Consider the following 16,530-nt stretch of genomic DNA (forward strand, 5'->3'; position numbering starts at 1 on the left):
TTTTGTTTTTTTTTTTTTAAGAAAGAATCTTTTATACCTGATATATTAAATTCAGTATTCTAATCAGATATCTTTACTTTACAGGTGACAGACGGTGCAGACAGAACCGTGAGTAGTCTAACGCTTCAAGTGGACGCACATGATAACGGCAAGGAGTTGACGTGTCGCGCGGAAAATAGCCGCATGTCCGCTCCGGCAATCACGCACAGCATCCGGCTAAATGTAACATGTAAGTATTATTTAATAACATATATCGATATAATATATTGAGGTAACTTTAATAAGAATAATTTTTCCAAACTTCTTAATTTATTATAATTACCCTATGATGTGATATGTACAAATAAATGGATAAAGTATTTATGAAAAAAAAAAATCTCTAGATCAGTGCTTCTCAAAGTTATAACCGCGGCACACTTCTTGAGACTTCAATCTCTTCGCGGCACACAGTTTGTGAAACACTGCTGTAGAGTCTAGACGGGTCTCAAACCCATATGTTTCTAATAAGTTATCAATCAAAATAGAAGCCCACCAAAATTCGAGTTGGTAAAACTGAACGTTTGCTCGAAATTTGTGAAGTTTCTACTCGAAACTAAAAACCTCAAGGACAAAATTGACTTGACGTGCAGTGATGTGGAATGAATCCCTGGATTCCTTGGTGAAATTATTGAAAATGCCACCTCAAAAGAATAAATGCTATTGATATTTGGGATTTTCTTTACTAGACTTATGTAAATAGAAGTTATATTATAGAACTATAAATTCTGCCAGATAACTATTCCCCAAAAGAGTCAAAGGTGTATCTCCGCTCATTTTCGTTTCAACAGGAGCAAAGGTTTAACACTGGTGAATGGACAACTTAGGTGGCTGCTTATCAAATTCATTTTATTCCTTCCAGAAATTCAGAAAATGATGCCTGTTTTAGGTACAATATTTCAAGAGGAGGCAAAGGATCAACCAGGCATAGCGGCGACCTGTTCTTAGTTAAAGAATGTCTTGATATTATCTATTCCTTCACATTATGGAGAAAAGTCCAATCAAATCCATTATTCCCTACCTCGGCCACACACCACATCCACCACACACACACCACACCCACCACACACACACCACACCCATCACACACATCCCACTTCGATTACTCAGAAATCTCGATGAAATGGGTATAATTCACAGTAAATTACCTAACACTAATCTCGCGAAAAAAGAAATCTTTCGAAATCCATTATTTACTTCCTCAAAAATGTGATTTTTTTTTCTATTATAAAAAGTTCAATACAAATAGTATTGGAAAGGGACTAAGAAGGAGATGCTCTTTTTTAGATTTAGTTCGGGTATTTACGTTTAAATTTCATTTTCGAAGAAAATCATTCGAAAAAGGTAAGAAGTAAGATGAACCAGGGTAGGGGACAGAGAGTGGAAGAATAAATAGAGGGTAGAAGGAATATACAGGAAAGGAAGGAAAGTGCGTAAAAGAGAAATATCGGGGGAGGGAGAGATAGAAGAGGATAACACTGAAAGAGGAAGAAATGGTGGGTATTAGGACAGGGGTAAATAAAGAAAAAAAAAAAAAAAGAAGGAGAATATAAACTCGGGGAGTAAAACAGGGGCAGCAGAAATTGAGGAAGAAAGAGAGAGAGAGATAATATGTAAAAAAGAGGTCCTAGGTAGAAGGAAAAGAAAGGAAACTTGGAAAGTAGGAGAGAAAATAGGAAAGTATAGAGAGAGAGAGAGAAAGAAAGAAGTACGGAAAAGAGGTCTTAGGTAAAAGGAGAAGAAAGGAAACTTGGAGAGTAAGAGAGAGAGAGAGAGAGAGAGAGAGAGAATGTTTGTGATTATTTCTATTTGTTTTAAAAATGAATGAAATCATAAAACCATAATGATTCCGACAGAAATTTAATTGAAATTTTTTGCAGACAAATTTTTGCTTCTCCAAACAACAATAGTACTAAATTAGTAGAGCACACAATAATGAAATACTATCTAGCTGTTTCTTCCAAGTATCATCGAGGAGAAAAGTTTTCATGAATATTATTTCTATTTGTTTTAAAAATGAATGAAATCATAAAACCATAATGATTCCGACAGAAATTTAATTGAAATTTTTTGCAGAAAAAAAGAAAAGAGTTTTGAATCTACTTGTTGGGAAAATAATGAATGAGTTCTCATGATGATTCTAGCTCCTCCTTCTCCTTCTCCTCCTGATAATAACTGAAATGAAGTTATAGTAGTAGTCTAGTAATTCAGTGAACATGATGATTCTAGCTCCTCCTTCTCCTTCTCCTCCTGATAATAACTGAAATGAAGTTATAGTAGTAGTCTAGTAATTCAGTGAACTGTGTAGAACTTACTCATGAAAAGTACCCTCACAGCCCAACAGGGTCAAACATTTGAGCCCTAAAATCATTTTTGTTTGTCGTAAATCCAAGTAGCAGTGGTGAGGGGGTAGAAGATCACTAAACTTATTTTGTAAGATTTAATTTAATTAAACAAATGAATCATTCCCAGGAAGAAGGACCTATTTTATGTTTGCTACTAACTTGGGCTCTTCTTTCTGGGAACGATTGAAATGTCTTTTTATTTCCTTTTCTTTGGCGGCAAAAATGTCCGCTATATGTAGAAAATCAAGGTTTACAATACAGTTCAAATAATGTCAGAACGAATCAATAAATAATTAGGCTTCATGCTAATCGTATGGATCTGCTACATAAAACGGATTATGTTCCTATTACATCACTGTCACAATTCATAGTCCACTGTGCCTTTTTGCACCATGGCCATAAAATAATAATTAATTTTTTGGGAAATCTAAATTATTTTTAGCACGGAATTGGGAGGAAGGGGAGAACAAAAGACCAAAAGGACGAAGGAAGAGAAAAAGGAATAAGACAACGATTTTTAAAAGGGGATAAATCGTAGAACAAATTGGAAAATATTAATCTGCGAAAAATCCTCACCTACCAGTAATTTGAATATCACACAACCCCTTCCCTTCTCAAAAATACCACGTGCAGTACCTAATAAGTTGTCTTAAAACGAATTCCCAGCATTTTCAATGTAATAACGTAATAATTATTATTAGTATCTCCTATTGAAAATTCAAAAGTTTCATCGTGTTGAATGCTTTTGCACAAGTTGGATATTATTTCTCATTGTAACAAGTACCTAATATTAACTTTGGAAACTCTTCGGCACAGGGAAACTTATTCCGCTTTCAATGCCAGTAATGTTCGGTGCCAGTGGGCACTATTGTGTTGGGTGTACGTTTATATTCCTTTTGGAATCGGAGACGATTTCCCCTCTTTTAAAAAGAAAATACGGGCATTAGTCTAACCACTAGGTGGCGTGACGGAGCCTGTACTAAACCATTGTTTATTTTTAGCACGGAATTGGGAGGAAGGGGAGAACAAAAGACCAAAAGGACGAAGGAAGAGAAAAAGGAATAAGACAACGATTTTTAGAAGGGGATAAATCGTAGAACAAATTGGAAAATATTCATCTGCGAAAAATCCTCACCTACCAGTAATTTGAATATCACACAACCCCTTCCCTTCTCAAAAATACCACGTGCAGTACCTAATAAGTTGTCTTAAAACGAATTCCCAGCATTTTCAATGTAATAACGTAATAATTATTATTAGTATCTCCTATTGAAAATTCAAAAGTTTCATCGTGTTGAATGCTTTTGCACAAGTTGGATATTATTTCTCATTGTAACAAGTACCTAATATTAACTTTGGAAACTCTTCGGCACAGGGAAACTTATTCCGCTTTCAATGCCAGTAATGTTCGGTGCCAGTGGGCACTATTGTGTTGGATGTACGTTTATATTCCTTTTGGAATCGGAGACGATTTCCCCTCTTTTAAAAGAAAATACGGGCATTAGTCTAACCACTAGGTGGCGTGACGGAGCCTGTACTAAACCATTGGAAATCCAAGATGGCGTCTTCCCAAACCTGACAAGTCTAGGGTTGGGAGTTGGAGATTTGGAGGCGTCATCTAGAAAGAGGTCTCTAACCAACCTCAATAATGAAGTAGTTTACCCTGTGGTCTTCGGATATGTGGGTTGGAGAAGAATTGGAGGGAAATTTGTAATAAAGAAAGCATTTAAATTTAAATATGCTTAATAATTGTAATTCCATGGGGGGGATTCTAAGTTCCTAGGAACAAGATTGATACAATCTGCTAAATTATACGACTTGGTTTTGGACTCGAACCTTCTACTTTCATATGCGAAACTCCAACTATTACTCTGACCATGTGAGGTCTTTAGAAATGAGAATTTCTTAATTTTCCAGCCAAGAGCTTCTTAGCCCCGTGGATGAAAACTTTGCTAAAACTGTGGCAAAGTTTTGTTCTTATAAATGAGCTATACAAGTAGAAAAGCGAAGGTATGCTCCAAGTATTCAGTTTTCAGAGACAATGGGGATAGCTAAGAATTTCTTAATTTTCCAGCCAAGAGCTTCTTAGCCCCGTGGATGAAAACTTTGCTAAAACTGTGGCAAAGTTTTGTTCTTATAAATAAGCTATACAAGTAGAAAAGCGAAGGTATGCTCCAAGTATTCAGTTTTCAGAGACAATGGGGATAGCTGTTATCTACAAATTCTATTGCTAACAATTTATTCTGCTTCAATTTCCCATTCCTCGAGAAAGATTACCTCCCCACCAAGTGGTATTTTAGTAGTCTGTTCCTAATTCCTACTCAGTAAAAATAAAAACGATCGGTTTGCTGCTTTTATCATTATTATTATTATTATTATTATTACCCTTTTTTCTAATTAATTTTGTAATTTTTTGCACCATTCAAAATTCAAATGAAAAAATACCTACAAAAGTAAACTTCATTTTTATGAACGCCTACAATGTACTGCAAGTATGCAGTGTGCCAAACACGAATCGTATAGGTAACCTACACTCAACAGTCTACAGCAGCCATTCTTAACCTATGGTCCGTGGACCACTAGTGGTCCGCGAGAAGGTTTCAGGTGGTCCGCGAGAGGTGAGTAAGGAAAAAGTCATCGTGTCTCTATTTTATATAACATACTCCTAAGAAAGAAAAAAAATCTTTCCTCTTTTCATACAACGTGCTCCTCCTAACTCCGCTCTTATCAACGATTACATAATCTCAAGTGGTCCGCGAGATTTTTGGTTTATCAATAGTGGTCCGCCAATTCTAAAAGGTTAAGAACCCCTGGTCTACAGCTACACTACAGTCAGTCCTACATCCTATTTCACTGCATTGGTGATATTCATGGACCCATCATCCATAAAACAGGTCCTACACTTTCTGATCCTCTTTTGGGGTTCTTCACTAGTCTAACATTGTGTATTGTGTCCACTAAGATTTCTGGAGTGCCCTTTATCTTCAGTGATAGTTCAATCTCTTTATCTTCTGAGTTGGATTTCATCACAGGGGGTTCTTTTCTAAAAGGTTACCCTTATTGTTGTCACCTTTTATCTAAAATTGTTTCCCCCTCCTGTTTCCTCTATTTTTTCCATCTTTCCATTTCTTTCGGTAAAAGTCTCTTGCAATTTTCTTCTCCTCTTTGTTCCCCTATTTCCTGTCCTCATTTTCTTTTCTTCCATCGTTTTGATGTCCCCTGCTGAAATCTTTGTATAACAGGAACTGCATATTACTGAATTTCAAAAGATCAACTTCTATGAGTGTATTATATTTATATTTAGATAGAAGTAGAAGTAAATAATACTAATACAGAGGGTATCATCGGAGAGCTTTTTACTGTGTAGGTTAAGAAATATTATGAAACCGGAATCGTTGGCCTTTTACTGTTGCCATAGTGAGAATTTTTAGTTTTTAGTGCTAGCTGACATAAATAAGACATTTTAAATGCTAAAGATAGATAGTAATAAGAAAGGGAGAGAAAAGGAAAAATTCTAGTCCAAAGATTCGTAAAAAACTCAGTACAGTTACCAAGCCATTGGACTCTAAAACGAAGGGAGTGCTCAAATACCAGCAGCGACATGAAAATTAAGGGTCTTGCCTAAACTTAGATCGTTCTAAGGATACTAAATTCCTTACAGTTCGGCCAAAAATTGAGATGAAAAAAAAAGTTCATTTGAAAATAAAAGAGTTATCCGCAAAAGTTTTAGGATACAGGACATCCCCTGTCCTCTTGAACTTTTGCAAAGGTCAGCCAGGTCAGTGGCATATGGCACATTCTCTCCATTTAAGCTTTTAATCTACTTAGCCGGGAGTGTAATGCTGATGTTATTATTAGAGCTCTTATGTTATACTGTTATTAGGCCGATACTGATATTTTTAATTAATCCCAAGTACCTATAAAGCGTTGGCCCTTTTCGTCCTCAAGGGCTGTTAGTGCTGTGCCCTCCAGCAATCACTGATACAATACACTGCTAAAAGACACAGTCACGAATTACTTCTCAAGCTACGGAGAACCAAGTGTTGCCCAATAGTAATCTTTAGCTGTGTCGACTGAAACCGTACACTGTCTCGACTTCATAGATTCACCTCCTCGGTCGACGGCATCGACTATGTGCTATGTGTGGACAGAGCTTAACACGCTTATAGCAACCTTACGGTAAAGTGGAAGATGGGAAGAGGAAGAGAGAGAATGAGGGAGAAAAAATAGAGGAAGATATAGAAAGAGAGGGAGAGAGAGAGAGGGGGGATAAAAGTGGAGTGTTTGTACATCCTATATTACCAATAATCCACTTTTTACTTTCCTTAACCTATAGGAAGGAAAGTAATGTAATCGGGTCAAATTTTCGATGGTCAGTTTTTAGTGTCAAAACACGTTTTGAGGTCCCAGAGCCTAAATCCAAAGTTTCAGCCATTGGTCCGTGTGTCTGTCCTTCTGTCTGTAAACAAAATATCTCGAGAACAGTAAGAGCTAGAGACTTGAAATTTGGTATGTACCTAGATGTCAAATGTGACAAGGATGCGACACGAAACTTTTGGTTGAGATAGGTGCTGCGGTTGACGGTTTTTTGACCGCTTTTTGGCGGTATTCGACCGTTAAACGGTTAGAGATATTGTAAAAGTTAGGGTATAAGAACAAGAACACCCAAAATAAGCATTATTCAATAGGATAAGGAAAGTCGTGTGATGTTCACACCAGATTTTTTTTTTTTTCTCCCACCTGCCCTATCCTTTCATCAATCCAGGTTTTCCCATCACGTTAGGCTTTTACCTTTTTTTACAGCTTTTATTACCCTTTCCCTGTTTTATGACCCTCCTTTCTGTCACTCGGTGACAAAGTCTCAAAATATGCTAGTTCGTATTTTCCTTTTGGAAACTTCTCCTTCCCCTCTTCTGAAGCTCATTCATTTCCCCTCCTTTAAAGCGAAATTACAGAAATAACATAGTTAACCACTAGGTGGCGTAGTAGATGTCGGTCGCATTCCCAACCATCGAAGATCAAGGGTTCAGTTTCTTTTTCGCCGTTATTTTTACAATGCCCTGAACTGCTAGCTGTCTATTTATTTTCATCTCCCCGACAGAGACGGTTGTTTGGGAGTGAAAAGAGTCCCCAGCATGAACATGGGGAGGGGTGTAGGAAGGACATAGGGGAGTAGATTTTATTGCCGTATATTATAGAATTACAAAGTTATGTCTACCTCTATGCTATCAGGCTTGTATCAAGGATGCACATGGTATGGTGCAAGATAAAAGTTTTCTGATTAGCTAAATTTTAATCTAATAAATCAGCCAATCAGATTGCTCGATGAAATGAGTTCAGCTTGAAAATAGACTCAGATGTGTTCTAGCCATTTATCGTATGGTCTCAAAATTACCAGGAAACCAGGAGGGATAAAAACATGCTATTCCAGATAAGCAGAAACAATTCGGGCGTAAAAACATTTTCATAACTATATCTATTGCTGTTTCTCATTTTGTTGGAATTAAAAATGCGGGGGAAAAAACTTTTTTTTTTTTTTTTTTTTTTTTTTTTTTTCAATTTTAGATAACAGAATAGAGCCCGCTGTGTACGGCCCATCACAAAAATATTTTTGATATCAGATTGATGTATTACTTTCTTTTTATGTCGGTATTAGAAGGAGAGATTTTTTTTCAATATTTTTGAAATGCCCTTGGAATTTTTGGAATTTTCCACTTACGAGTATTTACATTTTATCATTTGCTAATTTTGGCTCCGGGGTATGGACAGTGGACAGGGTTATTTATGATTTTATGTTTTGATTTTGGGGTTTCAAATTTGAACTTCTTAAACCGCTCCTCGAAGTGTGCATCCTCAACAAAAGAACAAATGAATATTTGCGATAATTTATATTTTTCAAAATGATAATTTACGTTTGGAATTATTTTTATTTTCAAGAGCTAGATGGAGGATTTGTGAAATATATTTTTCTCTTGAAAATTTCATTCATTAGAAAAGAAGCCTCATTTTTACGTTCGGTCAAGATTTTCCTCGTAACAGAATGGGGCTACAGAAATCATTAAAGTATCCTCATGAAAGCTCAAATCATTAGAAAATGCTCGTGCAAAATGTTCAATGTATTTAATTATTTCACTTTAATCCGATCCATTCTTTGTAAAATATTACTTTTTTTTGTCAAACAGAAAAAAAAAGGAATTAAAACCTCCTCTTCCTCCATTACAGCTTTTATTACCCTTTCCCTGTTTTATGACCCTCCTTTCTGTCACTCGGTGACAAAGTCTCAAAATATGCTAGTTCGTATTTTTCCTTTTGGAAACTTCTCCTTCCCCTCTTCTGAAGCTCATTCATTTCCCCTCCTTTAAAGCGAAATTACAGAAATAGCACAGTTAACCACTAGGTGGCGTAGTAGCTCCTGTTTTTGGTTATCAAAGATGTCGCTCGCATTCCCAACCATCGAAGATCAAGGGTTCAGTTTCTTTTTCGCCGTTATTTTTACAATGCCCTGAACTGCTGAGACGGTTGTTTGGGAGTGAAAGGAGTCCCAGCATGAACATGGGGAGGGGTGTAGAGTGTTTTTTCATACATGGTTGTTTTGTGTTTTGGAAATATAATATTTTCATTGTTGTTTTTTTTCCTTGTTTGATAAGTATGTTGGTATGGAGAACCAAGTATTGCCCAATAGTAATCTTTAGCTGTGTCGACTGATAGTCGACGCCGATTGAAACCGTACACTGTCTCGACTTCATAGATTCACCTCGTCGATCGACGGCATCAACTATGTGCTCTGTGTGGACAGAGCTTAACACGCTGATAGCAACCTTACGCTTACGGTAAAGTGGAAGATGGAAAGAGGAAGAGAGAATGAGAGGGAGAAAAAACAGAGGAAGGTAAAGACAGAGAGGGGATAAAAGTGGAGTGTTTGTACATCCTATATTACCAATAATCCACTTTTTACTTTCCTTCATTAGAAAATGCTCGTGCAAAATGTTCAATGTATTTAATTATTTCACTTTAATCCGATCCATTCTTTGTAAAATATTACTTTTTTTGTCAAACAGAAAAAAAAGGAATTAAAACATCCTCTTCCTCCGCCTCTCATCCTTGGATTAAACTGATTGGGGCACATTTGTAAATCTCGTTGTATTTTTTAATGACACCACAAGATAGTAACTTAATCTCCTTTGTTCACGATATTCTGCTTTTATTTCAAAACAAGCTATAGTATACGAAGGCACTATGTGGTTTACGATCCAGGCAAAACATGAAATAAATTCCCTACAATATTGCATCTTGTGCGAATTCAGCACTGTCATAACATCATTTTTCCTCCTGAAGCCTAGAGTTTGATATGCCAACAATTGAAATTTCCTCTGGTATTTGTCTACCCTCAAATCCCCCAAAAAATTGACAGCTCTACATTAACACAAAGGTCTGACGCTGAAAAGCTTCGAATGCCCATCCAACTTTTTCCAAAGATGCAACTTGAAGCCTTTATTGGCATTTTGTAAACAACCGGGTAAATCTAGGGTATTGTATTGCCTAATAGACAACTCCGAGCATTTGAAAACAACATAACAAAATAGCACAATGGTTTAGTACCTACATACCTTATATCTTATATGTATATTGAACAGAGTATATTATAGTAGTACATAACATTACCAAATCAAAAGAATACTGTGAAGTGCAGTTACCAATAACACCTGAGGGTGGATCACGTAGAAACGTGGTTTTGTATGGAGTGAAGCTATTGCCATCATCATAAACATTGGAAGCCCTTCGAACAAAACAAAACATTATCAGAGCTTTTAATAAACCCATGAACCCTTGCATATACGGGGTGCCTTCTAAAATGAATTAAAAGTTTGAATTCAACTGGCAAGTTCATAAGATATTTCAATAAGATGAGGTGTAAATGTAAATAATTACCAAAGGATACCAAATTATGATACCTATGATAATTAGATGTCTATGATAATTAGACACCAAATCAAGCCTAACCCTTGTAGACTGATAAGTGATAAATCTCTCAGTAAGTATGGTGATCTTCTTCTCCCACTTCATGTCATAGCCTTTTTTTGCCTAGCACAAGTTCATAAGATATTTCAATAAGATGAGGTGTAAATGTAAATAATTACCAAAGGATACCAAATTATGATACCTATGATAATTAGATATCTATGATAATTAGACACTGACCAAATCAAGCCTAACTACCTTGTAGACTGATAAGTGATAAATCTCTCAGTAAGTATGGTGATCTTCTTCTCCCACTTCACGTCATGGCCTTTTTTTTTTGCCTAGAAAATCAAGATAACATTTACTGTCACAAAATTTGCTAGGACTTTATACAGGACACCGTGTATATTGGTTCGATCTCCTATCTATAAACTAGATGCTCCGCTCAGCATGTACGTATAGACTAGCGCTATAGATGTACCATTCTGCTGATGTCTTTCACAAATAATGTGAATTTCAGTGCAATCTGATATCATTTACCATTACCTATAGGTAGGTACACGGGTGGAAATTGAATCTATAGATACTAAACAATTATTTCCACTCTGCCTATGGCGTTTTTAGAGCTTTTCCAGTTGGATATGTTAATTACAAAATGTGTTGTGTTTTCTGATGGTGAAAATCTGGGACTCCTCTATGTCTGTGATATTTGGCTGCTCATACCTTTTTGTGTATGTACCTTCTATTGAAAAGAAAATTTCCAAATCATTCAAAAGTGCAATCTGATATCATTTACCATTACCTATAGGTAGGTACACGGGTGGAAATTGAATCTATAGATACTAAACAATTATTTCCACTCATCTGCCTATGGCGGTTTTAGAGCTTTTCCAGTTGGATATATTAATTACAAAATGTGTTGTGTTTTCTGATGGTGAAAATCTGGGACTCCTCTATGTCTGTGATGTTTGGCTGCTCATACCTTTTTATGTGTGTACCTTCTATTGAAAAGAAAATATCCAAATCATTCAAAGTAGGTATAGAAACACGGGAACATAGAGATTACCTACCTTTTGTATGGCACTAATAGATTGGTTTGATACGTTCCGTATCTGGATATGATATGTAGATGTATTCTACCCTAACCTGTGTAGGTACCCTACTACATAAAATGTGCATCTTGTGTGTATTGTTTTCTATACCTGGAAGGATCTTTAATTTACAATTTTCAGTTTTGAAAGAAGACAAGGTTTTGGCCGGGGGCTTTTTTGTCCCATGTTGTAAAATTGTAAATTTTGTCATTCCTTCACAATGATTCCCTTCTACATACATGTATATCTTCTATCTTCTCAAACATTCAATCTGTTAATGAATTATGCTTACTTGTACTTTCAGATCCTCCCATACTGTCCATCAAACCGGTTACACATGTGGATCTCGACCAGATTCGAGAAGGTGACGACCTTCAATTGACAAAATTTTGTCATTCCTTCACAATGATTCCCTTCTACATACATGTATATCTTCTATCTTCTCAAACATTCAATCTGTTAATGAATTATGTTTACTTGTACTTTCAGATCCTCCCATACTGTCCATCAAACCGGTTACGCATGTGGATCTCGACCAGATTCGAGAAGGTGACGACCTTCAATTGACCTGCAAAGTGGATGCCAACCCGCCCATCCGGTATATCAACTGGTATCATGGGGTAAGTTTTCTGGTAGATTGTAGCCGATCGGGTTGGATGGATACCTACTTGGATACCAATCTCTCCATGACCTACAAGTCGATGTCGACTCTTTAGGTCTAATGTCTAATCCGAAAGTTACATGCTTGAATTTCGGGTGGATTGACATTTTCTGATGATCTGTGAGCTACCTAACTGTGATGTCACAGAAAAAAGTTTATCTTGAACTCTTTTGCACTGTTTTATTCATTCGTATCTTGTGATTAAATTTGCAATCCCAAAAGTCAACTTGATATATATCTTTTGTATAAAAATACTGTCAATGTTTGGGGAGTTTAGTAGTTTACCCTCCTCAGAGAATACATTATGTACTATTCAAGTATTCAGAGTTAAGGTTTTCTTGTGGATTTGTTGACGTTTAAAGTTTCTGTATGGCACCTTACTTGCCACTATCATTTGATTTTTATACACAAATACCTACTCGAAGAAAAAGTTACCATGGCAAAAAATGCTCGAGAGAGCAAAGTTTTACTGGGATATAAGTTATGAAAAAGGGAGCGTTGAAAAAGTTGAGGAAATTTATTCTCAGCGGAAAAGATTTTCTTTTTTTTTTTTTTTTTTTTTGTAAGCAGAAAAAAAATGGCCATTTATATATTTTCTGTGTTTGTGAGGCTTCCAAAAGTTTAATGTAAAAGAAGAAGAAAAAGTAACAACACTGGTGAATGCGACAACTTAGGTGGGCTGCTTATCAAATTCATTTTTATTCCTTCCAGAAATTCCAGAAAATGATGCTGTTTTAGGTGGCAATATTTTCAAGAGGAGGCAAAAGCATCAACGAGGCACCTGTTCTTAGTTAAAGAATGTCTTGATTGTCTTGATATTATCTATTCCTTCACATTCTGGAGAAAAGTCCAATCAAATCCATTATTCCTTAATTTTAATCACTTCAACCGCTTGTTCGCACAGCATCCGCAAATAAAACTTTAAACTACTTACCTGCATAATTTCCCAAGTAAAACGTGTCCCAAACGTGAAAAAAAAAAAAAATCTTGAACTTTTTCCTCTGCTTGTACAATTGCAAATCTTTAATTTCATTACTCCAGATGGGATCATAACGCGCTGAGCAGCTCCAGCACATCTCTTGCATTCGTTATGATGAAATAACACACCGTATGTCACGTCTGACATAATGTGCAATAAAATAAAAACAACAGCACATGGGGAAATGAACGTGATCTCGAGAGAAAATGCAACACAATACAGAATTTGTAAACAGAACGAGAAAATTAAAAAGGCATAAAGACGGAAGATTTATGTTCGCTGCAGATAGAAAAGTCACTAAAGAAAATAAGTCACTAAGGCAAAGAAGTGCCTCACATGACCCTTTCTTTACATTGGAATTTGCATAGGATTTGGGAAAATTGCTTCAATGCTCGTATGTTCAATGTCTGTTTATTTTTATTTATTTATTTATTTATTTTTTCTAACTCGACCTTTCTTTGGTTGGTACGATACTGATATCAGACAAATACTCTATATTCTATCCATTTTATGGGATTCAGTATATTTACTAGTGCTTGATTTAGATATAAGACACACTATCATAGGTACATATATTGTTTTAAAACTTCACCTACAGTGACAGACCTGTATTTAGCAGAAAACTGACACCTAGTTCCTGCATACTTGCCATCAGGAATCTAAAGGCCTGTTTAATTAGTACTCGTACGTTTAAAGGATAAGACACACTATCATAGGTACATATATTGTTTTAAAACTTCACCTACAGTGACAGACCTGTATTTAGCAGAAAACTGACACCTAGTACCTGCATACTTGCCATTAGGAATCTAAAGGCCTGTTTAATTAGTACTCGTACGTTTAAAGGTGTGATGCACGTGTCTAATATAATTATTTTGTCTAATCTAATTTTATTGGTACTCGTAGCTATCATAGGGAGAGCTATTTTAATATTATTACCTGCCATGATGTCCAGGAGTTAAAGAACTAATCATTCATCTCACAGCTTAACAAGAGAATAAAGGAAAGCTTGATTTACAGGCGAATGAAATGCTCAATAAAATGGTGTACAATTATACTTTTAACGAGCAGAAGCCTCATTTTTACGTTCGGTCAAGATTTTCCTCGTAACAGAAGGGGCTACAGAAATCATTAAAGTATCCTCATGAAAGCTCAAGGAAATGGGGATTCTTGTTATTACTGTGGGATGAACAAGGCCTGTACTAGTTGAGTTGTTTCTATGAATTTTGATCTTCAATATTATCTTTATCTTGTTCTTCTTTAACTTTATCTTGTTCTGGTGTGGGTTCTTCTGATCTTGTGTTCTTGTGCTATGAAATACCAACTTTTAGCGATTTCTCTTTATAATATCCAAGCAATCCAAAATATTTCTCTGTGATTCTTTAGATTCGAGTCTTTGGTTCATAAAATAATCGGTGACAAATTGGGCAAACAAATCGGGCATATTATGTATGTAGGTCAGCTCAGGTATTTGGTGGCGAACGGTGGTTTTGTCCACGTTCGTCTAATTCTTCCTTTTTCATTCCCTCTTTCCTGAGTTCTGTTTTCACCTGCCGCGACCAGTATGCGGGTTCATTTTCTCCTATTTACGTTAGGTTAGTTTTGAATATGTAAAGTATTTTGTAAAGAGGAAAAAGTGATACGAGTATGAGAGGTAAAGAGAAGAGAGATAACTCTATCTTTATAATGTAAAAATAGCAAGTACCTAAAAAGAAAACATGTTCAGATTAAATTGATCCCAAGGGCAAGGTAAACCTAGACCCTTGACAAATGAAGTGTGCCTGAAGGCATTTATTTGCTATAGGCATTTTGGGGTGGGGGAGGAGAATAAGAAAAAATGAGAAATTTGGGAGCTACTTTTTAAATTTTATAATGAGGTAATAGAATTCTTTTGGCATAATTATGCCATCAAAAGAAGGTACCTAGAAAATTACATTAGATATTATCAAATTGTGACTTTAACTACCGAGAATTCTACTAGTCTATAGTTTCCATCAGAATATTTATCATATCTTCCCGAATCCAGACAGCTTCATCATACTCCCTGGTAATTTTCTCTCCTCTACTCTTGAACAAAAGGGCATGCAGGTGTACGTCATATCTTCCCGAATCCAGACAGCTTCATCATACTCCCTGGTAATTTTCTCTCCTCTACTCTTGAACAAAAGGGCATGCAGGTGTACTCGTACTCTATAAATGGGGATGTCCTGGTATGATTTATTGGTGTCTGCAGTATTGCAATTTTTGTCCCCGAACTACCTGAATATTCCATTAAATAGAGTGTGTGCCCTTGCAAAGTCTCATTACGAAAATAACTAGCAGACGAGCACTATTTCAGGAGTTTTAGAATGGCTTTTGCTTGAGTTGCAATTTTTGTCCCCGAACTACCTGAATATTCCATTAAATAGAGTGTGTGCCCTTGCAAAGTCTCATTACGAAAATAACTAGCAGACCAGCACTATTTCAGGAGTTTTGGAATGGCTTTTGCTTGTGTGATTTTCTTTTGAAATTTCGTTTTGCGGTGGGTTTCTTTGCATTTGAAATTTTCTATGTAATGGGTATCTTTGATAATAACTAATAAGAGATTCTGAAACTAGAAGGACTTATCCAAACCTGGTCGACCTATATATCAAATTAAAGGTCTTTTTACCAGGAACACGAAAATGGTGGTGCAAATTTTCTTTTGAAAAGATTTTCTTTTGAAATTTCGTTTTGCGGTGGTTTTTTTTTGCATTTGAAATTTTCTATGTAATGGGTATCTTTGATAATAACTAATAAGAGATTCTGGAACTTTTTTAGATCTTTTTTTTTCTAAAAATAACTAGTCTTTATGTTTTGAAGGTACATAATTCTAGTAATTCTAGATGGATTGACAATTTTTCGCTCCCTCTTCCTCCCTCTCATTCAGTTCTTTCTCGCATTTCTCTCTCCCTCCTTTTCATACCACATTCCACTAGGCATGATGAATATTGTAGTGGTTTTTATTTAATTTATTGTATTTTATAGTTCCGATAAAACATTTTAACTATAAAATTATGAAATAGGTAATTTTTAACTATAAAATTATGAAAAAAGTAATTATGGCTATTCATAAAACATTTTTAAAAATTATGTAAAAAAATGACCTCTCTGGGATTCGAACCCCCACCCATCACACTTATCATCACAGTAGAGGAGTAAAAATAGACACGCTCAACCGCTCGGCCACTAAGACATTTGCGTTCGAGACGCACAAAACTTCTTTATTAATCAACTCGATCGAAAAGTTTGAAATTTTCCCCTAAAAGTCACTTTTTCCTCTCTAGCGGGTCTCCCTTTAGTGCTAAGAAGATGAAACCAAGAAAAGGCACTTCTCCTCGACGAGACCTTTCCGGAGACACCTTAACCATCTTCCCACCATTTGTAGAACGGGCTGTAGGCGTGATTAATTGAATCGGGTGAAAAGAAAAAAAAAAAAAA

The 16,530-nt window shown here is 35.9% G+C and overlaps 1 protein-coding gene across 1 annotated transcript in view; it reads left to right on the forward strand.

Moving 5' to 3' along the window:
• Positions 1–16,530, forward strand: part of LOC103509759 (neural cell adhesion molecule 2-like) — a 38,479-nt gene that overhangs the window by 16,773 nt on the left and 5,176 nt on the right. The window contains exons 8-9 of the mRNA XM_026824030.1: positions 68–229; positions 11,921–12,051. Of these exons, the coding sequence (XP_026679831.1) occupies positions 68–229; positions 11,921–12,051 (293 nt within the window). The remainder of the gene's footprint in view (positions 1–67; positions 230–11,920; positions 12,052–16,530) is intronic.

Source organism: Diaphorina citri, unplaced genomic scaffold (assembly GCF_000475195.1).
Source record: "Diaphorina citri unplaced genomic scaffold, Diaci psyllid genome assembly version 1.1 scaffold527, whole genome shotgun sequence".
NCBI lineage: Eukaryota > Metazoa > Arthropoda > Insecta > Hemiptera > Psyllidae > Diaphorina > Diaphorina citri.